The sequence below is a fragment of the Mauremys mutica genome, chromosome 9 (genome assembly GCF_020497125.1).
Source record: "Mauremys mutica isolate MM-2020 ecotype Southern chromosome 9, ASM2049712v1, whole genome shotgun sequence".
NCBI lineage: Eukaryota > Metazoa > Chordata > Testudines > Geoemydidae > Mauremys > Mauremys mutica.
The window spans coordinates 37,915,079-37,937,031 of record NC_059080.1 but is presented as its reverse complement, the minus strand read 5'-3'; the positions used below and the strand labels follow the sequence as shown (position 1 = coordinate 37,937,031).

General features: G+C 52.4%; 2 protein-coding genes across 10 annotated transcripts in view; one reads left to right on the top strand and one right to left on the bottom strand.

Moving 5' to 3' along the window:
• SYTL4 (synaptotagmin like 4) overlaps positions 1-3,262 on the top strand; it is a 28,708-nt gene extending 25,446 nt beyond the window's left edge. For 4 of the 6 annotated variants that reach the window (XM_045029767.1, XM_045029766.1, XM_045029765.1 and 1 more), the window contains exons 16-17: positions 1,509-1,717; positions 2,061-3,260. In XM_045029767.1, the coding sequence (XP_044885702.1) occupies positions 1,509-1,717; positions 2,061-2,203 (352 nt within the window). In that variant the 3' untranslated portion in view covers positions 2,204-3,260. Of the gene's footprint in view, positions 1-1,508; positions 1,718-2,060 lie in introns of those variants that run through there. The other 2 variants (XM_045029769.1, XM_045029770.1) reach the window with 2 other exon arrangements.
• A 200-nt stretch (positions 3,263-3,462) lies between these two features.
• SRPX2 (sushi repeat containing protein X-linked 2) lies at positions 3,463-21,911 on the bottom strand. 4 transcript variants are annotated; one of them, XM_045029778.1, is made up of 12 exons: positions 21,680-21,911; positions 18,375-18,573; positions 16,353-16,541; positions 12,737-12,820; positions 12,310-12,501; positions 9,991-10,167; positions 9,292-9,418; positions 9,024-9,145; positions 8,371-8,550; positions 6,135-6,268; positions 5,937-6,058; positions 3,463-5,311 (listed from the first exon to the last, which is right to left on the bottom strand). In XM_045029778.1, exons 3-12 carry the CDS (start codon positions 16,420-16,422, stop codon positions 5,131-5,133), a joined length of 1,389 nt encoding a protein of 462 aa, XP_044885713.1. In that variant the 5' UTR covers positions 16,423-16,541; positions 18,375-18,573; positions 21,680-21,911; the 3' UTR covers positions 3,463-5,130. The 4 variants fall into 4 exon arrangements, with proteins under 4 accessions (XP_044885713.1, XP_044885716.1, XP_044885714.1 ...); XM_045029781.1 differs by lacking the exon at positions 9,991-10,167; XM_045029779.1 differs by lacking the exons at positions 18,375-18,573; positions 21,680-21,911 and adding an exon at positions 18,616-18,746.
• Between the last annotated feature and the right edge of the window lie 42 nt (positions 21,912-21,953).

The window sequence follows — 21,953 nt, the reverse complement described above, 5'->3', positions numbered from 1 at the left end:
CCCTCACCAAAGGCTCTTAAGCAAAGTAAGCTGCCATGGGATCAGAGGGAAGGTCCTCTCATGAACTAGTAATGGGTTAAAAGACAGGAAACAAAGGGTAGGAATAAATGGTCAGTTTTCAAAAGTGGAGAGAGGTAAATAGCTGGGTCCTCCAGGGATCTGTCCGCAGGCCAGTGCTGGAAAAAGGGGTAAACAGTGAGATGGCAAAGTTTGCAGACCATACAAAATTACTCAAGTTAGTTTAGTCCAAAGCAGACTGTGAAGAGTTACAAAGAGATCTTGTAAAACTGGGTGAATGGGCAAGAAAATGGCAGGTGAAATTCAGTGCTGATAAATGCAAAGTAATGCTTGTCAGAAAACATCCTAACTATACATACAAAATGATGGTGTTGAGATTAGCTGATACCACTCAAGAAAGATCTTGGAGTCATTGTGGATAGTTCTCTGAAAACATCTGCTCAATCTGCAGCGGCAGTCAAACAAAAGCTAACAATATTAGGAACAATTAGGGATAGGTAAGACCAAATATAATGCCCCAATATGAATCCAGGATATGCCCACACTTGAAGTACTATATTAGAAATAGAAAAGGTACAGAGCTAGGCAACAAACATGATTGGGGTATGGAACAGCTTCCCTATGAGGAAAGAGTAAGATGACTTGGACTATTCAGCTTGGAAAAGAGATGACTAAGGAGCAGGATATGATAGAGGTCTATAAAATCATGAATGATGTGGAGAAAGTGATTAAGGAAGTGTTATTTACCCTTTCTCATAACACAAGAACCCAGGGGTCACCCAATGAAATTAATAGACAGCAGGTTTAAAAAATAAAGTACTTCTTCACCCAACGCACAGTTAACCTGTGGCACTTGTTGCCAGGAGATGTGAAGGCCAAAAGTATAACTGGATTAAAAAAATAATTAGATAAGTTCATAGAAGATAGGTCCGTCAGTGGCTCTTAGCCAAGATTGTTAGAGATGCAAACCCATGCTCTGGGTGTCAGAAGGTCTCTGAATGCCAGATGCTGGGACTGGATGCCAGTGGGTGGATCACTTGATTGCCCTGTTCTGTTCATTCTGTTTGAAGCACCTGGCATTGGCTACTGTTGGAAGATAGGATACTGGGCTACATGGACCCTTGGTCTGACCCATTATGGCCGTTCTTATGTTCACACTCCAGAACTGACTCCCATGTGTTGGAGCTGCACTGAAGTCACACAGCCTCTTCCCTAGGGTCACTGAACGACTATTGGATGCAAATTACTTGGCCAAATCCAAAGCTGTCCCTTCGGCACTGGGAGTATTGGCTGTAGTTTGGGGCCCTAACCCCACTTGTTTGGGTCCGCTACAGCTCTAGAGAAGAGCTGATCCCTGCCTTGGTGGGCCCACTGTCTGAAATCCCCTAGCCTGTTACCAATCTCCTGAGCCATCACGGTCTCTTCTGCTCAGGTGGGAGGGGGGGCACTGTGAGGGGGAGTTGCTAACTATATAAGGGCCTCTCCCACAGCTACCTGCTGCCGCTCCGAAACAAGGCCACCAAGAGGAAGACTCCTGTGATGAAGAAGACCCTGAATCCTCACTACAACCACACCTTTGTCTACAATGGCGTCAGCCCAGAGGACCTGCAGCACATCTGTCTGGAGCTAACTGTCTGGGACCGCGAGCCTTTGTCCAGCAATGACTTCCTGGGAGGAGTCAGGCTGGGAGTTGGGAATGGTGAGGTGCCCCCTGGTCTCAGTTGTTGGGTGGGGCTGCCCCTGCTCTCCTGGGGGGTGTAGCAGAGTGTAATGGGTGGGCTGGCTCACCCAAGTTCTCTCCCCCCCAATCCCAGCTTTGCCCTGGAGAACCCCATTCCCCATCCAGTGAAGCTGAATGCCTAATTAGGAAGATGAAATCCCTTGGGCACCATGCTCACATTCAGCAGTCCCCGTCATTACCTACCGCTGCTCCGTTTCCCAGCACCCCTTCTGTGCAGCTGAAGGCTGCTCTTGTGTGCCCAGGGCTTGGGAACGGGGCTGTGCACTGCAGTAACTCACCTCTGTCGCTCCCCTTCTCTCAGGTATGAGTAAGGACCAGGTGGTGGACTGGATGGACTCCACGGGAGAGGAGGTGAGCCTGTGGCAGAAGATGCTCCAGTTCCCAGGCTCCTGGGCAGAAGGAACACTACAGCTCCGCTCCACCATGGCCAAGCCAGGAGCATAGCCATAGCCTGGGCCTGAAACCAGCTTTAGCAAGGCAGCACCAGGCGGAGGCAACAGAGCCAAAACCACGGCACCAGCAAGGGCCACATGTAGGATCTAAGGGAGTGGGAGCAGGCCCTGGCTTTCGCCTGTGTAGTAGTAAAGCTAATTGTGTCTTAAGCAGGCTCAGCCCAACAGCCTGTTCTTGGCAGCAGCTTATTTTATGTAAAGGGTTTTTGTCTCCTAACTTGGCTGGAATTGAATTCCATAGGGTCTCCCCCCTTGCAGGGGCTAAGTGCTTTTAAAACTTCTTGTTCTTAGTTTCTTCACCTCTCCCATGTAGTTTGTTTGATTGCCCCACCTACAGCTTCCACTGTTGTCTCCCCTTCTCTGTCCTCCTGGGATGGTGCAGATAGAATCAGACTGTACAAACTAGAGGCTGCATGAGCCTAAGCAATCAGTATTTGGTATGTAGAGCGTGAGAATACCCAGTGCTGTTGCCACACAGGCTGGTGTGGGGAGGGGGAAACAAGCCCCAGCCTGTTCCAGGACTGTGCTTTGATCAGGCTATGGTGTTTGTGTCACTGGCAAAGGGGAAAGCAGCTCAGAGAGCTCTGTGCTGATCTCCCCTGGGGGAGGTGGCTCTGAAACAAACATCCACATGCTGTCTCCTCTTGAGCGCAGGCATGCTATTGATCTGAGCTGGTAGCTGGGTATGGGTCATGCCGGAGCTGCAGGACTCCGCGGGGGCGGTGGTCTATTTCCCCTTATGCTGTGGGTTGTTAGTCCTTACTGTTGCTTCTGCCCGCCCCCCCTCCACCCACCAAGCCCTCTCCTCTGCCCAGCATGCCCACTCCAGCTATTTTACACAGATTTATTCATTTAAAATACAAAATGTTGTGGGGGTCAAAAACAGTGCCCAGCAAGAGGGCAACAGCCCCTCTTGGAGGAAAGAAAAGGCAAATTTTAGGGTATGAGTTAAAATCCACATCAAGCAACTGTCTGGGAGGGCAGTCTTTGTACTGGCAGATGCACTGTAATGCCTGCTTGGTTACTGTGTCAAGGCTCACCACAAAGGGCCATCTGTTTTAATAAAGGTTTTCTTGCTGCTGCCGGTGGTGTCAGGACTAGTCATTCAGAGGGGTTGGCGGCGGGGGGGACTTAGTGCTGGCTCTGGGAGGGAGTTCCTGGAGCTTGGTAAGAAGGCAGGGAGCAGCATAGAGAGACAAGGAAAAAGCTGCCATTAACTGTGATGCAAATAGAATCTGGTCTGCCCCAGCCAGCTGCCTTCCACTGCAGATTGTTGTCTGCTCTGCTTGTGTCCGGCTATCAGTCTTAGCACTGCTTTGTGGCAGCATGTCCTGGAGCTGTGTCCCCGAGGGTCTGCTCCAGGAAAGAGAGACTTTGAAACTTGCAGTGAGATGGTGCTGAGCTAAGGGGCCCATCTCTGCCACTGGCTAAGCGGCACAGCAGGGGCAAGCTCTGTCAACCCTTCACTGCTACCTGCACTCTGCCCCATGGTCTGTCCTTGTTTCACCTCACTACCCATCCCCATGTTCCTTGGAGAAGGGGAATGATGGATGGGGGCAAGAGACACTAGGGTTACAAACCTGTCCCCTATACTACTGGCCTTTCTTCAGTAGGTAAGTGTTAATGAAGTCCTGTAATGAGGCAGGAGAATGGACTGTGGCCCTAAGACTGTTGGCCAGGCCCTAGTGTGCAGGGAAGCTGGGGGCTCTGGGGTGGTTTTGCTCTTAATGAACCAAGCACTTCCCCACCCGCTTTTAAAATAGGAAAGAAACCTCCTGGGTGGCCAGATCCTGGTGCCTGAGGAAAGGTGTGGCCTTCACCAGCTTCAGTCCCTATCTGAGCCAGGTGGCCTGTTCCCCATATGGCTTTCTTTCTACTCTCCAACTCTTACCTCGTGCCTGCTCGGGTCTAAACAAAGCCCAGCCTTTATCGCTGAGGGTGTCATTCAAACATCTTCTGTTCCTGCTCTGGGATTCAGAGAAGCCATCTTCTCTGGAGAATTGTCAGGCTCTTGGTGGTGGTGGGCTGCAGCTGGCCTAACCCTCTTCCAGCTCTTGGGAACAAGCCTTATGCAGCAGGGATTCATAGACTGCTCTGGGCAGCCCCACTGTGGGCTGCTGTCATCCCTTGCCAGAGCATCACAGCTCCACCTCTGGTGGCTACACAAACATGGTTGGTGGGGATTGGTCCTGCTTTGAGCAGGGGGTTGGACTAGACCTCCTGAGGTCCCTTCCAACCCTGATATTCTATTATTCTATCTGTATGGTGTGTTGGGGTAGAGTGCTATTGCTGGAGCCACATATCCTCTGCCAAGGGGCTAGTGTGGCATAGGCAGGGCATGCTATGCTGGCACTGCATGGCAAACCTGGCCTGGGGTGCAGGCAGGGCCTGCTGCATGGCTGAGAACCCTACTGCTGTTAGAGCATGCTTGTTTCTTACAAGAGAGGGGAATGAAATAAGGGGGGGTGACTTAAGTTTACCCATTGATGTTCTGCTCCTGAGATGCAGCAGCTCCTGCTATTCCAACCTGAGCTTGGACCCTGCTGGGCTTGTGTTCCCTCATTCCTGACTGGCAGCCTCCCCCTGCTGGTCTGATAGTGATGGTTTGGGCCAGGGCAGAGGCTGATTTGGGGGTGGGGGAGAGAGGGAAGAGAGAGAATGCCCCTAAACTCCTCTTTTCTCCTAACCTCACTGCTGGCCTGGTGTAGTAAAAGGCTGCTGCTACAGTGGCTTGGCCCAGCTAGCTCCCCCCTCCGCTGAAAAGTCTGTTACCTTTGACACCATTTCCTCCCTCACAGCTGACCCAAGATGATGCGGAAAGGGAATTCTCTGTCCTGAGGTTGTGGGGTTCTGAATGTGAAGGGGTGGGAGCACTGGCATCCGGACTGCAGGGATCTGCCCCCACCCATGCAGAGTCACTCATTCACACATGTCCCTGCTTTGTGCTCGCTGGGTGACCTCCTGGCTGCTCAGCAAGTAGGTGTCAATGAAGGTGAAGAGCTCCTCGGGGGTGACGGGCTCGATGTAGCGTTCGCGGTCCACGCCCTGCTTATCGATCAGCACCATGTTAAAAGTGGAGCGGGTGACGTGCAGGAATTGTCTGTGGAAGGAATGAGTGGGTAGATGAGAGCCTGCTATGCCCGCAGAGACTGACAGCGTTTACATGCGTACATCACAGCACCAGCCTGCCCCTTCCCCACTGCCAGTACTTCAACCCCTGAGAGCTGGGTTACTGACTGCTGGATTTTGTGGGACCCTCTGGCTTTTCCACAGGCCTGTGCAGGATAATTTAGGGCTAAGATACCACCCTGCTGCTCTGTGGGGATGGCTCAGTCTCTGACATAGGCAGGTGGCAGGGCTGGAATTCACTCTCCCGGCTGCACAGGCAGTAGGATCTATCATCTGCACTTGTGACAGGATTCAGGCCGCCAGCACTCAGGAGTCCGGGTGCCTTTCCTGCAAGCAGGCGTCTCTAATGACTCTGTAGCTGCACTTCACCACAGTCACTGCTGGGACCTGCAGCTGGGGGACACAGCCCCAAAAGCACTACATGAGCTAAAGCAGTAGCTACAGGATCTCTAAGGAACAGGCTCTTATGGTTGCTAGGAGCTGCCCCATGACAGAGACAGCCATCTACCCCGGCAGTGTATTGCACCCACATGTTGAACTGGGGGTCATGATCCCACTTGCTGTAAGCTAGTGTGGCTGTACACCGCCCCTGATACCTGAGCTCCTCGATGATATCAGCCGGGAGCTGGTGTTCACGGATGCGGCCCACCTCGTGGGGGGGCTGCCCCACCAGCTCGAGAATGGTGACATGCCGCAGGTCCAGCCCACAGGTGGCTTGCTGCAGACAGGAGAAGAGCCAGTCAGATGCTGTTGGGTGGGATTGGGGCTGGAGGAGGCACAGGGGAGGGGCTCACCTGCAGCATGGTGATCTGCATCTTGTAGTAGCGAGTGGAGGGGTCAGGAGCCGAGACTATCAGGAGCCGGCGTTTCTCATAGAACTGATCCAGGAGGCCAGCGGCCGAGTTCACATCCACGTTGATCTGCATAGCTGACATGGGAAGGTGAGCTCGTGAGCACAAACAGGGAGGTGGCTGGTGGGGACTTCTGACCCCTGCTCTGTCTGCAGGAACCTAGTGTAGCCTACATGAGAAGTCAGCTGCCTTCCCCCAGCAAGCTGATGTGTCTTGCCTGGATTGGGGCTCTCTGTTCTCTATCAGCAGGAACCATTTCACCAGCTTCTCCAGCACAAGGCAGCAAATATGGCAGGGGAGCTGCACCCACTGTCACATAAACCAGGGACTCTACGTCTCACCCAGTCGAGAGTGGCCAGGAGCCAATGGCTTGCATCTCATCAGCCTGAGAGAGAGAGAGAATGCCCCAGGGCCATGCCATGCAGATCAAGGAGGAACCCTGTGCCTCAGCAGACCAGACCTCCATCTCAGTGTTGAATGTGGTCAGGGACTTCACGGTGGCCAGCCTGGCTGGCTATGTTGCATTACTGCTCTAGGAGTGGCCAGCAGGAGATGGGGACTAACCAGGGGATATAACCTAAGGATGGTGTTTGTGACCGTTTTAATGAATAGCTGAAAACAGGATGGCTTTCAGTCTTTTCCTCTTTCCCCAGACTTACGCTGGGGCAACTCCAGTGGTTTCTGTGGCTTTACCCCTGATTTGCCGTGGGATGAGAGAAGCAGTAAATCTTGGGCTTTCTAAACAATGATATGCGCAAGATGAAGGGGGTGGTGCAGGGGAGCCTTTGCCTAGCCCAGTCTAGGGAGGGCAGCAGGTTCAGGGTTCAGTTCCTGTACCATGGCCATGGGTCTCCTGGGTTTTAAATAGCACTTATGAAGAGGAGAGGGGGATTTTCTCTAGGCAGTGCAGGTGCTGGGATTCCCGTGCAACCTGACCTGGGCCTACGCCACAAGACCCAGATCTGGATCCAACCTGCCCTGGATGCAGGTGGTGGTCAGATCCAGGGGTTGGTTTGGCACATGGTGCTGAGAGGGGTCAGCTGCCAAGTCTGGATCTGGATTCCAACTTTCCCAAAGGGCAAGGGGGTTGGGGTGGGGGTTTGGTTCAGGCCCATGTGTGTATCTGAGACAAGGCCAGTAAGAATAGCATCATGCCCAGCTCTGCCACCAGGCAGGCTCCGACAACCAGTACCAAAGTAAGCCCAGGGACAAGGCTGGGTGATATTAACAAAGAGAGAAAGAAAATGAGAGTGAACTCAAGGTGAGGGGCTGCTGAGCAAATCAACTCTGATGGAGGAGGTGTGGGGGCTGCTAGAGACAGCTGCACTGTACTCCTTCCTTTCCCTTATCCAATTCATCCAACCAGCCCCTAAAGGCAGCACGTGCTGCACTGAGGGCTTCTGTGCAGTTGTTTTCTAAGGAGGTGATGCACAGAGAGCATAATGGCCTAGGGGGTGTCCTCTCCACGTTCCCGAGTAGCGCATTAGAGCAACCAGAGAAGAGGGCCATTTGGAAGATCCCATCTCAAGTTTGTCAGCAAGCATGGGGCAGGCTGGGACAGGGCTCGGGGAGTTTGCTCAGACTGAGGCAAGCTGCTCAACCCGCCACTGCCCAAATGGGGGAGGCACAGGTGACAGGGCCATCTTGGCCGAACACCTTCAGAGCTACAAGCAGCTCCAGCTCTGAGGTAATCACAGACTCATCCCCGCTGTGGATCAGGCCCAGAGTGAGCCTCGGAGTCACATGCTCAGCAGTAGGTGAGACAGGCTGGGCCGGAGACCCAAGAGGACCGTTGTGAGATGCTATTCCTGTCTGCCAATGGCTCCCAAGCCTTGGCACTGCCATTCCTTGTTTCAACCATAAGTGATTTTCCACCATAGAAGGGAGGAGGTGCCACATCTGGATGGAGGGGGATGTCCCTCACCAGGAGGCTGGCTGAGGGATGCTCAGGCAGTGTGGATGCTGCCAGGAAAGCCCTATGCTCACCGATGAATATCAGGGGCTTGATTTGATGAGCTCCTGGGAGCTGGAGACAGAACAGACCCAGTTCAGCACAAGGGGGAGCTTCCTGATTCATAGAGCCCTGTGCAGGTGTCCTGGTGAGGGCAGTTCAGTCATTTCCAGGCTATAGCCTTAGCCTGCACGCAACCCCGCCAGCAACTCTCCCCGTAACACTTACGCGCACAAATGGGCTGGGATCCCGACCAGTGGCGGCTGGACTGGCAGACGCGGGAGGGGCTCCCTTGGCGTTCATAGCCCCCGTCACATAAGTACTCACACGTGGCACCGTAGTTATTGCCCTCAGAGGTGCAGCTGAGGTAGCCGTGCTGCGGCGGCTTCAGAGCAGGGCAGCGTCTCACTGCAAAAGGGAGAGCAGACGTCAAGAATAAGGGACGCCTTGATCTAGCACAGGCTGCAGTGCTGGAGGAGTGTGGAGTGGGCTAGCCAAGGTGCCAGGAGGCCCTAGAGGGATTTGGGCCAGGAATGACCTGAGTGCCCATAGCTCCAAGGTCCAAGAGAGCCAGGGATGCAGGACTGGGGAGGTGGCACCATGTGTCCTGGTATGGCCAGAGGTTATAAGACAGGGAGAGTGGGAGAAAGTGCCAGGTGGCCTGGAGTGGCTTGGGCTTAGTAGGGTTCTGGTGGTGGCAGGAGCACAGAACCTGCAGGTGACACTGATCACATGGGGGCCAACGTGCAGGAACCAAACTTGTTCCCACACATCCTTGGCGTAAGCATGGCTCCTGAGCCCACACACGGGAAGAATCGTCTCCTCCAGCCAAGGTGTGAGGGAGCTGGGGTCCCAGGTGCAGCAGGTGACCCGTCCCTTACCTTGGACTCGGACGATGAATTTGCAGCTGGCTCGGTTGTAGGCCTGGTCGTAGGCGATATAACGGATAATGTGCTCCCCCTCTGGAAACTCAGACCCAGGTTCTGGGCCCCGCAGTGTCACTCTGGACCCAAAAGACACAGAGTTGCTTCAATGTGTGGTGCATTTCTCCCAGCTGGGCCTTTGTTTTGATCCCTACGAAGCGGCTTCAGGGCAACAAAGCCACCAGACCCTGTTTGGGATGGGGGTCCTGCAGCCCTCAGCACTCACCGTTTGATGATGCCATCAGCAGAGTCCTTCACATGGGGTGGGTCCCAGTACACAGTAGCTGTCAGCTTCTCTGGCTCTGCCATCCTCTCTCGTGTCTCTGGGCATCGGATCTTGGGGGGCTCAATATCTGCCCAAGCAAAGCAGAGAGAAACTCCAGGGGAACCACATGGGGCAGGGCCACAGTACAGGGTGGGTGACGTTCAGCAATAAACCCTGGGAGGAGGCAATAAAACCCACAGGGGCAAGGAACTAGGAGAAAGCACAGGGACATGCAATAGTTCCCTCCCTAGGGAAGCTAGCCAGGGTGAGCCATGCAGACAGCAATGCCCCCTGGGGCAGAGACCCAGAATAACCCACTGAGATGCCATGCCCAGTGTGAGGGAACTAGGACAAAGCATAGGGATATGAATCGTTCCTTCTATGAGCCAAGCAATCACCTCAAACCAAGGGGAATACAATGCCCCTGGGGGAGGTAAGCAGGGTAAACCATGGGCAGTAACTTTGGTACAGCAGTCCCCAGTGAAAGGTATCCAGGATTAGCTGGGGTTTGTAATCTCCCAGGAGCGAGGGGACCAGGGATCAAACACTAATATCCCCACAGAGCAGGCACTGAGGAGACACTCTGGGCAGTCCTAGTCTCTAGGGCATATGTGCAGGATGAGCCAGGCTGGCAGTAAGGATAGCAGGGTGAGAATTTACCTACACAGATTGGCTCGCTGCCGCTCCACCGCCCGTTCTCCATGCACATCCGGCTGCGGTCACCCTCCAGGTGGTACCCGGGGAGGCAAGAGTAATCACAGTGAGAGTCCAGCAGCGCCCCGGCTGAACACTGGTAGGAGCCGCTCATCACTGCCGGCAGCACATGGCACCGGACCTCTGCAACAGAATGAGCAGATCTGCTCAGCAGACAGGTGTGCAGAAATCCCTCTGGGGGGCAGCACATGCTTCGAGTCTGCAGCACTGGGGTTGGGGAGGGTTTGGAATGACACAGAGCCAGCAAGGATGGCCTTGAGCTCAGCTGCTCTGGGCCATGGGGTGGCTTGGTTTATAGGGCTCCTGAGTCTTTTTTCCATTCCAACCCTCATGCAGCTTTGCTAATGTGGGGCAATAAACCCAGGGGAAAGCTGCAGGAGGGGGAGCAGGACATGGAAATGAAGGGCCTTCCATCCAGGCACTCAGATATTTGTGATGGTTGTAGGACTTCAGTAGGGTGATCGTGAAAGAGCCTCTAATGGCATGTCTATCCCCACACTGGCAAAGAAAGAGTTAATTGGAGCCAGAGAGCAATTAGTGCTCCAGATCCACCTGGCCCAGCTGAGAGGCATTGGGTGATAAAGAAAGAAAGGAACCTAGGCACGAGAACATGGAAAGAATGAGTCTTGGGGTGCTGTCTGCAGAGGGAAGCCTAGCTGAGGGTTAGAAATGACTGTGGGAAGGCACAGGAGAGGAGCAAGCTCCTGGAGTGATCTTGGACAAAAGGACCCAGGAACCCCTCCATCCCAGCTAGCAAGGGGGGTATAGGAATCTCCTGATTCTGGTATGTACCTTCTGGTTCAGCAAAGAATGCCAGGTCAGGCCTGGAGGAGAGTGCTTGGAAGGCTGACAGGCTGGTGGTAACAGGGAGCTGGCACCTAGTTAAGCACAAGCACATTTTCCTCCCAATGCAGGCAACACGAGTAACAAGGTGACTCCCAGTCCTGGGCACCCTGAGAACCATCACAGGCCTAAGGAGGTAGGACCTGGGGTCAGGTTTCTGGTGGAAAGAGACTGGACACAGAGAGCCTAGGAAGAGGCAGGTGGGAGCTGGGGCTCCAGGGAGAAAGAACTCTCCAGAGCCCGGGAAGGGGTTGGAGAAAGGGCCCAGAACCAAGCCAAGATAGGAAGTTCCAGGGAAGCAACAAGGATGCTGAGGAAGCAGAGCTTAGCTGCCAGCTACAGGATCCCTGGGCTGGAACCCAGAGTAGAGGAAGGGTCTAGGTTCTCCTACAGGCCACCAAGGAAGGTGGGGTGAAAGCCCCTGAGGTAAGGGGTGGAAAGACCATCGAACCAGAGTCGGGGGGCGGAAGGCCTGCTGTAAGGTCACTGGACTATTGTTTGGTGGGATTCTCTGTTACCCAGAACGGGACCTGGGAGAGGCTAAGCCACGAAAAGAAGCCAAGCACCGCAGAAGTGCCAAAAGAGGGCCTGCTAGGCCGTACCCAGCCAGGATTGGGGGGCACTGGCCAGTAAGTCCCTCTTCTACAGAGTCCAAAGCGCTTTACAAGCTGCACACTGCAGTGGTTCTCAGTGTGTGGTCCAGGGTATTGCTCGGTGCCTGATAGAGGGGCTGCTGCCCCAGCAGGTGCCATCTGTCAGTCTCCAATGTGGTATTGTCATCCCAAGCATTCAGAAATGAGTCTGGCTTAGAAATCATGAGAACTTTTAAAAGAATAATAACTGTTGGGGGTCTTTGTCTACTGGTTCTTGAGCCCTAAGGATGTGCCTGGGTCACATTCTGCTGCTTTTCTCCCCAACCAGGAGGGCCGGGACCCTATGTTTTTAATGAAAGCTGAGAGTCTCTCCTAATCACACGAGTCCCAGAGCTGCGGCTTTAAGACAAACATCAAATATCAGGAGACTTGTGGTAAAATCGTGAGAGTCAGCGACATTGTCACTGCCATTTCCTGTTAGGGACAGCTCAGGTCAGGACTCCTTTAGGGCTTCCAGGGTTTGGTTTTAAAAAGCCCTTCCTCACCCTGCCCCCTGCACAGCTGCTTCATGTCTCTCTTCAGCAGTCTCTTCCTTTGATGTAAAAAGAAAGGCAATTTCAACTGATGCAACACCAGAGCCTGGGGGTGGGCAGCAAATAAGCAAGAGACTAGAGCAGGCAGTGAGCGGAGATCAGGTCCTAATGGACATGAAGTGCTGCACCCAACACAGACACCAAACAGTCCCTCCCCATTGCGTTTGTCGTGTAACCCAGCACTAGTCACCATCAGGACAGCATGCACGCACACCCCTTTCCCATACAGGACTTACGTCTGCAGTAGGCGGTGCCAGACCAGCGCCGGCTCGGCAAGCACTGCACTGACCTCCGCCCTATTAGCCGGAAACCTCGATCGCATGAGAGTTCGCAGCGCGTCCCCAGGCTGCTGCGGTAATTCCCTCCCCTGGGGGAGTAGCAGGTCGCCTCTCCGTTGTGGACGTTTAATGAATAGCACCACTGGGGAACTAAGGAGAGAGAAGAAAGGAGGGGAGATGTCAGTGCTAAATGTTCAGATGGGCTAGTCTAGCTGGGCAAACTGTGCTTCATTTCCAGGGTCTTGGGGCAGCATGTGGCCCGGATGAGGCACAGCCCAGCATCAGTCCCGGTCAGGGGCGCCCTTCTATGGGCATCTGGGGAGCCATGGGGAAGGCTTGAGATGACTTCCCCTGGCCTGGTGGAAGGTCAGTGTGCAACTGTTACCTCGATAATCCAGGGCAGGAGCTTGGGGAGCCTCTTCCACATACACTTCATTGTTGTACCTCTCAGTAGTGTCGTAGCCAGAACCTTGTGGGAGGAGAGAATGGTGAGGAGGGGTCTCAACCAGAGTGTCTTGCTTCTGCATCCCACCCCTGATTCTCCCTCAGAGTAGCGTAGGAGGTGCTGGGGGTCTGCAGAGAAATGGTGACAGGAGCTGCGCTGACGTTGGGCTCTAGGGAATTATCCCTCTCCGGAACTCCTGGAAAGAGACTTGCTCCCTGAGCAACATCTGCTTCCTACAGCAATGCCTCCCAGCGTGGGGCCTCCCTCAGGGGGAACCATCTACAGACTCTGGCTTCCCCCTCAGCATTTGCAGCCCTTGTTAAGATATTGTCTCCAGCCCCCTGGCAACCTGGAATGCCTGTCTCCTCTCAGGCTCCTTGGTATCGGGGAGGGAATGGTGTGCTGAGGCAGACACTAGACTGAGAGAAGCAGGGGGAAGGCCTGCATTGCCACAGCCAGGGGGGTAAAAAACTGCCATTCAGAGCTGGTAGCACTTCACACCCACTCTGCCCTGGTGTGAACAGCTGCCTGAGGTGCAGGGCCAGGGGGAATTAGGTCTGAGGGGTGCGCAGCAGTGGGTGCTATCTGATGACAGTGCTCACCTATTATATCCACTGTGCATGGGTAAAGGGCTGCACCAGCAGCAGGCCTAGAGTCCTGCATGGATTGGCTGCTGGAGCAGTTTGGGGGTTGTGCTCCTTTCTCGCTGACACTTGATTTTCTCACTCTGTCCCTGTCTCAGCTCCTCCACAGACAGGGCCCCAGCCAAGCGCTGAGGAGGGAGCACATCTATGCAGAAACCTCAGCTCTGGCAGTGACATGGTTTGTGTGGCTGGCACTGTCCAGCAGACTAAACAGCCTGGTGTGCCAGGCTCATTAATTACAGGAAGTGGGTGTCGGAGCAGAGCACAGCTGGACAGGGGACAACTCAGTCCTTTCATGAACAAAATTCCAGGAAGTCGCATCCCATCACTCCCCTCTCACACCTCCACAACGGAGTTATGGGGTGAGTGGTGGGAAGAACAGGATTGGGCCTCCACTCCTGTGCAACTCAGCAAAGGGAACCCTCATCATGCCAGGGCCGGGACACATGCAGACGTCCAGAGCTGAATGAACATGGAGACCGAACTTCCCTCTTAGCCATGGCCAGCAGTGGATGCATTTGAGCCCCAATGAATGAAATGTGCTGACGAGTGGCATTCTTGAGCTGTGAGCTCACCTTTCAGCTGGATTTCCTCTCATTCCAGACTCTTTCTTTCCCTCTCCACTCCAGAGGCTGCATGTGAGCGTGCTCAATTTTGCTCCCTTTTTTTTAAGTGCCTGTGCCCTGTGCATTGTTTCTGTATTAGCCTTGAAACCAAATGTCTATGCTAAGCAGGATCCCAGATGTTTCTCTACAAGCTTAGCCTGCAGGCTTCTGTGAGGAAGGAGTGGGGAAAGGAAACTCCAGCTCAGAGTGACCAGGGAGAGCACATTACCCTGGCCTTCAGGATCGGAGCACTACAGGCTCTTGGGGAGTAGGGTAAGTCTCACTGAGACCTGCTCATACCCTCCTCTGACCCACACTCAGTCCAGAGACTTCCCTTCTCTCTCTCCCCTGCTGTAGTGCTGATGGGTTGGGGATGAAAGGAGAGGGGTTGTCACCTGAGCACACTCCATCCACCAGTCCCTCTGAAGAGCCTCCACGTTGGAGGAAGCTTTATGAACCATAATAATACAACTTCCCCTACCCCTTCCTGATCCCCAATTAAACTGCCCTGTTCCTCTGACCCACTCGTTTCTACAGAGCCTTTCACCCCAGAGCCCTTCACACACTTCATACCGGCAGTGCCACTGAAATGCAGCCACCTCTGGGCACCCATCCAGCATGCAGGGAGCCTCCAGAGGGGAAGACCGTGGTTCGAACATCGAGGCAAACCACCTACTCTGCTGCAAAGTGCTGTGAGGTCTTTGACATCCACTATAAGCAGCCAACACCTCAGTTTTTAAGGCTCACACACAGCAAAGCGCATAGAACTCAATGCATCTACCTCATAGGAAGGATGGGCTGACTCAGCCCTGCTGGGATTTGAATGTATGGTTGAGGGGGTCTCGTTATTATAAACCTGATGCTGAGGCCACAGAGCCATCCCCTCCAGGAGAGAGTGATGCATACATGGAAATGTGCTTTTTCATCCCCAGTCTGTATTTATTGAATGATTTCATGGCTCAGTATGAATCAGGCAGAGAGCAGAGCCTGAGACAACAAAGCAGGGAGGATCTATTAGTGCAAGGATGAGCTGGGGGTGGAAACTGAGACCAAACTAATGCATTTGGGGGTCAAAGCTCTCCAGGGGGTGGCAGAGGCCTTTACAGTGTTGGGGAGCGGGGCTCTGGGCCTCCTGAGAGCCCCTCCCATGCTAACCTGGCAATGGTTTGTAGCTGTGATGCTGGGGGAGAGAGTTTGGTTTCTATAGCAAACAAGCTGAGGGGTTGTAAGTGGGCAGGTTAGCCAAGGATGGGAAGAGGCTCGGGTTTTGGTCTGTGCAGCTGTTCCAGACAAACAATCGCCTGCCAAAGGCTCCCGAAGGAGCTGAGGGCATGTGGAAAAATTTAGTTCCTGCCACTGTGGCTGGGATGGGGGAAGTTTGTTGTTTACTCCTCTCTGGATGTGTTCCTAACCCCAGCGCTGAGTCTGTCTCTTCCCTTCCCCACCCCCAGCAGAGAGATGCCAGGGCCCTCTGAGCAGTCATGTCAGCTTCCCGGGCATAGGTTTGTCTTTTGTTATCCAGCTCCTCCCTGGTGCCCCCTAACCCAAACCTGCTCCCTGGCACTCAGCAAACTGCTGCCCTCAGGGCACATCCACTTTAAGTGATGCGTTAGTTGAAACCCCCACAAGGAGAGAGAGAGACAGAGCACCTTGCTGAGGTTCCTCTGGCCTCCATCAGTAGGCCTTGAACCTGTTCCAATCTGGGTCACCTTTCCCAGAGTACCTGGAGGAAAAGCGGTCCTGGGATTTGGCTCAATCCTTTATTCCAGCAGAGTCAGAACTCCCCACCATGCTCCCTTTCCCCTCCTCCTTCACCAGACTCCCCTAGTGTTCCCAGCTATGAACTGCACCTGCTTCCCTCTGCTTTACTCATTTAGGATACGTCCAGACTGCCCGCCGAATTGGCGGGTAGCGATCGATTTTGCGGGGATCGATATATCGCGTCTCATCTAGACACGATATATCGATCCCTGAACGCGCTCCCGTCGACTCCGGAACTCCACCGGAGCGAGTGGCAGTAGCGGAGTCGACGGGGGAGCCGCAGACGTCGATCCCGAGCGGTGAGGACGGGAGGTAAGTCGGGATAAGATACTTCGACTTCAGCTACGGTATTCCCATAGCTGAAGTTGCGTATCTTACCTCGACACTGCCCCCCAGTGTGGACCAGGCCTTGCTCTTAGACACCACAAAGAACAAGAGCAGCTTCTCCTGTGCCCTGAGAGAGTCCTACTCGCCCCTGTCGATTCCACACTCTCTTGTAGCGCCAGCTGCTGTTGACTAACTCTCCTGCGCTGGGTGGACACTGACCTTCATACCATGTTGATGACACCAGCCTGGTGAGGAAAAGCAGCAGGAGTGGTGCTTCTCCTTGTGCCATTCTAGCATGTAGGGTGGGCCCGGGCCACGGGAGCTAGCACCTTGCCTGGTAGTGCACTCTGACGTTAGCAGGCAGGCTGCAGCCCGGATTGCCCAGCAGGCAGCAGTGTAGACTGGTACCTAGAATAAAGGGAAGTGGGTTTAAAACAGAACAACCCCTGGCCTTTGGTGTGTTATTGACTCACACATGCTTGTATTCTCCCCTTGCTTTGCTCTCCAGTCCATGCTGGTCAGATCCAGATTTTTCCCTAGTATTGTCCACCCCAAGCATTCAGAAATAACGACTCAGATCCCTTGCAAGTATGAGTCACTTAAAAATCATGAGATTTTGAAAAATAACAAATTCTGGGCTCTTTTTATGTGCCTCCTGGGGTTTTTAAGCCTCCGGGGAGTCATGTTTTCAAGCTTTTCTCTGCAACCAGGAGGGCTAGAAACTTCCTTTTAAAAAAATGAAAGGGGAGGTTCTCACTGGATAACCCAAGCTTTCAGAAATCCCGCCAAAATCATGAGACTCCTGATAAAATCATGAGAGTTGGCAACACTGTTTTCCACTGAATCAAGGGCTTTTAAATGTGGAGGAAATTCATGCTGAAATTAGAAAGGAGTAAAACTTGTTGCTAACTCCAAAGTGGGTAGTTTGAAAGCAGGCCCCAGGTTCTGATAAGTGACTCTAATCTGGGCCCATTTCTAGCTGAAATTCACCAAAATCTAGAGCACATGCAGATGTTATTTATTGGAATCAAAGGGCCCAATTCACCATTGCCCTACACCTTGTGTGATCATTTGCAACATTGCAGTGAGTAGAAAGACTATTGGAGCAGAGTGTGAGTGTTTAACATCTGCTTGGTGCTTGTGCAAAGGACTGCACAAGGCAAAGGGGGATTGGGCCCCATATGAACAGATAGAAAAGTGGAGGGTATGGGAGAGAGGATACACCTTCAAGGGAAGAGGCCAGCTAAATGTACTGATTAGTAAGACATCTGTCCAGAGCAAGAAGGGGGTTGCTTGCTCCAGACTCTCCAGCATGGGGAGAGTTTCTTTGTGACTGACTCTCCAGGTTTGTTTGCTGTCTGAGTTAGAGTTTCACTCTCCTCCTGTAGGATTCAGGCAGTGCAGAGCCTGGAGGCAGATCCATTGAGTGAGGGCAGGTGTTAGGGCCAAGGCAGGGGCGCTAACATTATTTACAGACACTTTGACTGGAACAGGCATGGGAAAAAAATGTGTTCGCTATTTACTGTGGCTTCAGGTCAGTGCTACTGCAACAGAATGAGTGCAACGGAAATGCATGAGGGAGGGGGAACTGGGGTAAGGGACAGAGAGAGGGGAAGGAGGGCAGACAATGAAAGACTGAGATCGGGGGAGAGACACACAGACAGACTGATTGGTTTCCAGGAGATCTTTACTTGGGAACTGCAGGTTGGCTGGATGAGGAACCTCTAACAAACACAGAGAAGTAGCCAGGCAGACTGAGCAGATTGACAAGCAGCATTTGAGTAGAAAAACAAAATAAGAAATTCCTGCTCCTTCTTGGTGATGCTGATCTGTATATTTAAAGACACTCCCCACCCCCACATTTCTATTCTAAGTCCTCCCTCTAGCTCAGGGGTTCTCAAACTGGGGGTTGGGACCCCTCAGGGGGTCACGAGGTTACTATATGGGGGGTCATGAGCTGTCAACCTCCACCCCAAAACCCCCTTTGCCTCCAGCATTTATAGTGGTGTTAAATATATAAAAAAGTATTTTTAATTTATAAGGGGGGGGATCACACTCAGAGGCTTGCTGTGTGAAAGGGGTCACCAGTACAAAAGTTTGAGAACTACTGCTCTAGCTCATATGGCTCTAGGGTTTTACACCATGCTCATCACCTTAGTACCTGAGCCCCTCTGGGGCCTTCTCTATACAGAGGAGCCTGTCCTGTCACTAGCAACAGTTCAGTACCCCCTAAGTCTTTACCTGCTATATTAGTGAGAGTCTTGCAACAACTGGTGGGATCCTTCCCCTGCCTCTGCTGGAGGAAGGTGCCTGGAGGGAGGCTTGTCACACAGGACAACATGCAGGAACATCTGTCTATCCTCTGCTCCAGGGGAAGCCTGCTAGGCGGTGTAGCTTAGTTCAAAAGCTTTCCGTGTCCACGCTCCCCAGGTCCCTTTCCCTTGTGGATAGAAGTCAAATGGCTGGTTAAAGCAGATCTTACCTGCCTCAGTGCTGCTCCCTCTCCTTGCCTTCTCTCTCCTCTCAGCCTGTTCAGGAAACTTGTGCTTTAACTTTCTCAAAGTGCGTGGTTTGTTCCTGCATCATTTGAGACTCAGCTAACGCTGCCCAGATGTTCTGCGTCTGCATCTGCCAGACGTTTCCTTAAAGCTGTACTGTCCCCCAGAGAGGAGGGGGAGAAAAGAGAGAAGGCTAGGGAGGAGGCCCCCAACTGTGGCTGAAGGGCTGTCACCCTATGCAGAGATCTAAGCAGCTAATCTACCCACTGAAGACCAAATGTGGGCAGGACGATGCCTCTCTCCTTGGCCTGCAGCCCATAGTTAGAGCAATAGCTACTGTAGCTAAGCCTGAGTCTAGGATGTGGAATACTGAGGGCTGCAGGTTTCATGACTCAGCATGAGCAGGCTCTGCAATCCAGGGTACAGCAGAGCAACATTTCATAGGCTCCACGGAGGAAAAGCCACATGGGAGCCACTTTACCACTTTCCTTCTGGCTGCACCCTTCTCAAATCCATGCCCAAAGCCAAGGATCAGAGTGAAGCATGCAGTGTCTGATATTGGGCTGGGTGATCTAACCCATTTCATGTAACGATTTTGGCTGCGGCTTACCTTTTGAACTCTAAGGGCCAAATTCTTTGCAGGTGTAAATTGGTGCCAGTTTGCACATGCAGAAAAGCTGGCCATAGGACTTTTTTCATTGGAGCAATTTAAAGATTTTGCATCTTTGAAACACTTCCCATACGCCCTTCCAAGGTAGGTGACTTTGATTATCTTTATCCCCATTGTACAGATGGACAAAATGCAGAGAGTTGCCCAAAGCCACGGAGGACATGAGCATCAGTGGAATTCAGAAGCTCCCAGCTCTCCAGTGCTCATATCACTAGACTGTGCTGAATGCATCTGAGCAATCTGGTTCTTATAAATCCAGGGCATAGGGCAGATGCTCTGATAGGACACTACAAATGTCTGTTGGCCACAACCATTAATATGATGGCTCCTGAACTACTCTCACAGGGGCATGACACTGCTGCAAATGAAGAGAGAGAAGAGGAGACTAGAGGGCTGCTGACAGAGGTCCAGAAATGAATCTAGTCATCTGCAGCATAAGTAGTTTCTATACTATTATTTCATGGCCATGATGAGCAGTAAGAGGTTCTTCTCCTCTCCAAATCCTAATCAATGGAACTCCTCCAGCTATAGGGTGACCAGATAACAAGTATGAAAAATCAGGACAGGGAGTGGGAGTAATCTGCACCTATATAAAAAAAAAAAAGCCCCAAATATCAGGACTGTCGCTATAAAAGTGGGACATCTGATCATCCTATCCAGGTAGAAGTCTGCCTACTAGCTCAGAGTGCCTCCAGCTGGCTCTGGAGGTAACAGTTTCTAGCTGACAGTAGTTTGCAATCTTCACAGAGTAGGTTGGTTGAATTTGGAGGGTGACAGAGTCAAAGTAAAAGTGCCACAGACTCTGACTGCATTTCAAACAATGTCCCAGTCAGATGTTGTGGTGCTGCAAGTGGTATGCAATCTGGCAATCAGGCCCTGTGCCCATCCTATATGGTGAAAGGCTGCAGGAAATGTATGGGTACTTTATTGAAAGTACTCATTAATGTCCCTCTCAGAGAAAGCAAGCTGCCAGAGCATTCAAACAAGCTATAGTTTAGATATGCTCTAGAAAACAACTGTGAGCACATTAGTATCCTAAACAGCCGTCATCCAGTCTCTAACCTCCCTTGCTGGGAAAATTCACTGAGAAGGTTGCACTAGGCCAACTGAAACAATATTTGAAATCCCCAGGATCCTTAGAGCCCATCAAATTCAGTTTAGGAGTGGGCCACAGCCCAGAAATGGTGCTCAGATTCCACCATGATGAGTGTGGTATAAACAAACACCTAGACAAAGGAGGGAGAATTGCTGTTGTTGATGATTTCCTCAGGGCAGTGTTCAAAAGCCACATCTTTTATGACATGGCTTGATTTTTTTTCAGTGCTCTTCCATCATGGGGTATTGCTAACACGGCTGAATGATCTGGCAGGGTGGAAAGAATCCCTGCAGAGTGGTTCCACTCAATGATTTCCAAAGGATCCCAGAGTGGAATTGATGGGTGACTGCTTCTCCTCTCTGAAAGCTCCCAACTGTGGGGACCCACACGTTACAAACCTGTCACCTCTCCTTTCCAACATCTACATGAAGCTAGTGGTTGGGATTGTGAGAAAGTGCTGTGTCAGTGTCATCCTATGCTGGTGATAGTTCTTACTTCTAGGTCTCCTTTTCATGATGTAGACTTGATGATCATTGACAGACTATCCAATGCCGGACAGAAACTAGGATGTGCAGAAAAGCCAGCGGGCTGCAGTTTAAACCAGACAAGATACAGCTGATGCTGATCAGCAAGGGCAAGTATTTAGAGGACCTAGCAAAGCCTATAGCCACTCCAACACCTGGGATGGTCTGTGGTATGGGACTGTTGCTAGAGCCATCACTGCTCTTGGCTTCTCCATGATTGCACTGGTCCCCAGAACAGCAGTCTCACTGAGAGCCAACAAAGAGACTGTGCACCATCCTCTAAAATGCAGACCTCACCTCAATCATCCATGCCACTGGGACCTCTCAGCTGAACTATAGCAACAGGCTTAAACATGAAAGCCCCCTGGAAACTTCAACTAGTCCAGAGGGGAGCTGTTCCCCCCCCCCATCTGAATGCAGTAGGCTGATGTGCATGCATTTTAGCTGTGCTCTGTGTGCGCTGCACTCACTGCTATTTGCTTTCCCTGTCCCACCACTGATGCTTAGGGAAGCTGGAGGCTGTGTCACCATGTTCTCACTAGCAGGACCCTGGAACCTGCAGAGGCCAACTGCTTCATCTGCAGCTTCTCTACCTCCCCCTCTCATCTCTGCTCCCTGACTGGAAATTGTTATAATTGATTAAGTGATGGTCTGCTCTAAAACAGCGAGTCAAGTTGAGTTACTTTCTGGATCCATTGGGGGTGGAGGGAAGTTCACCACAGGCTAAAGCTGAAATAAACCAAGCTGAACTCACTTACATCCTGGCTGACTTTAGCCCATAGTTAGGACTGCATCCAGCCATCCTCTGCCATAACAAATAACCCTTCTGTTTAACCGCCTCTGACTTGGTTATGAAGCTCGCTGCCTTCCATGTAAAACATGGCAGGGCCTAGTTCCATCAGGCGCGGGGATGGGGGTGCAAAGCAGGTCCAAGGGACCCCGGGCGGGAGGGGGGCTAACCCGGGCTCACAGCTGGACTTGCAGGGAGGGTTTGCAAACCTCGCGGGATGTTTCTGAAATCGGGAGTTGTGC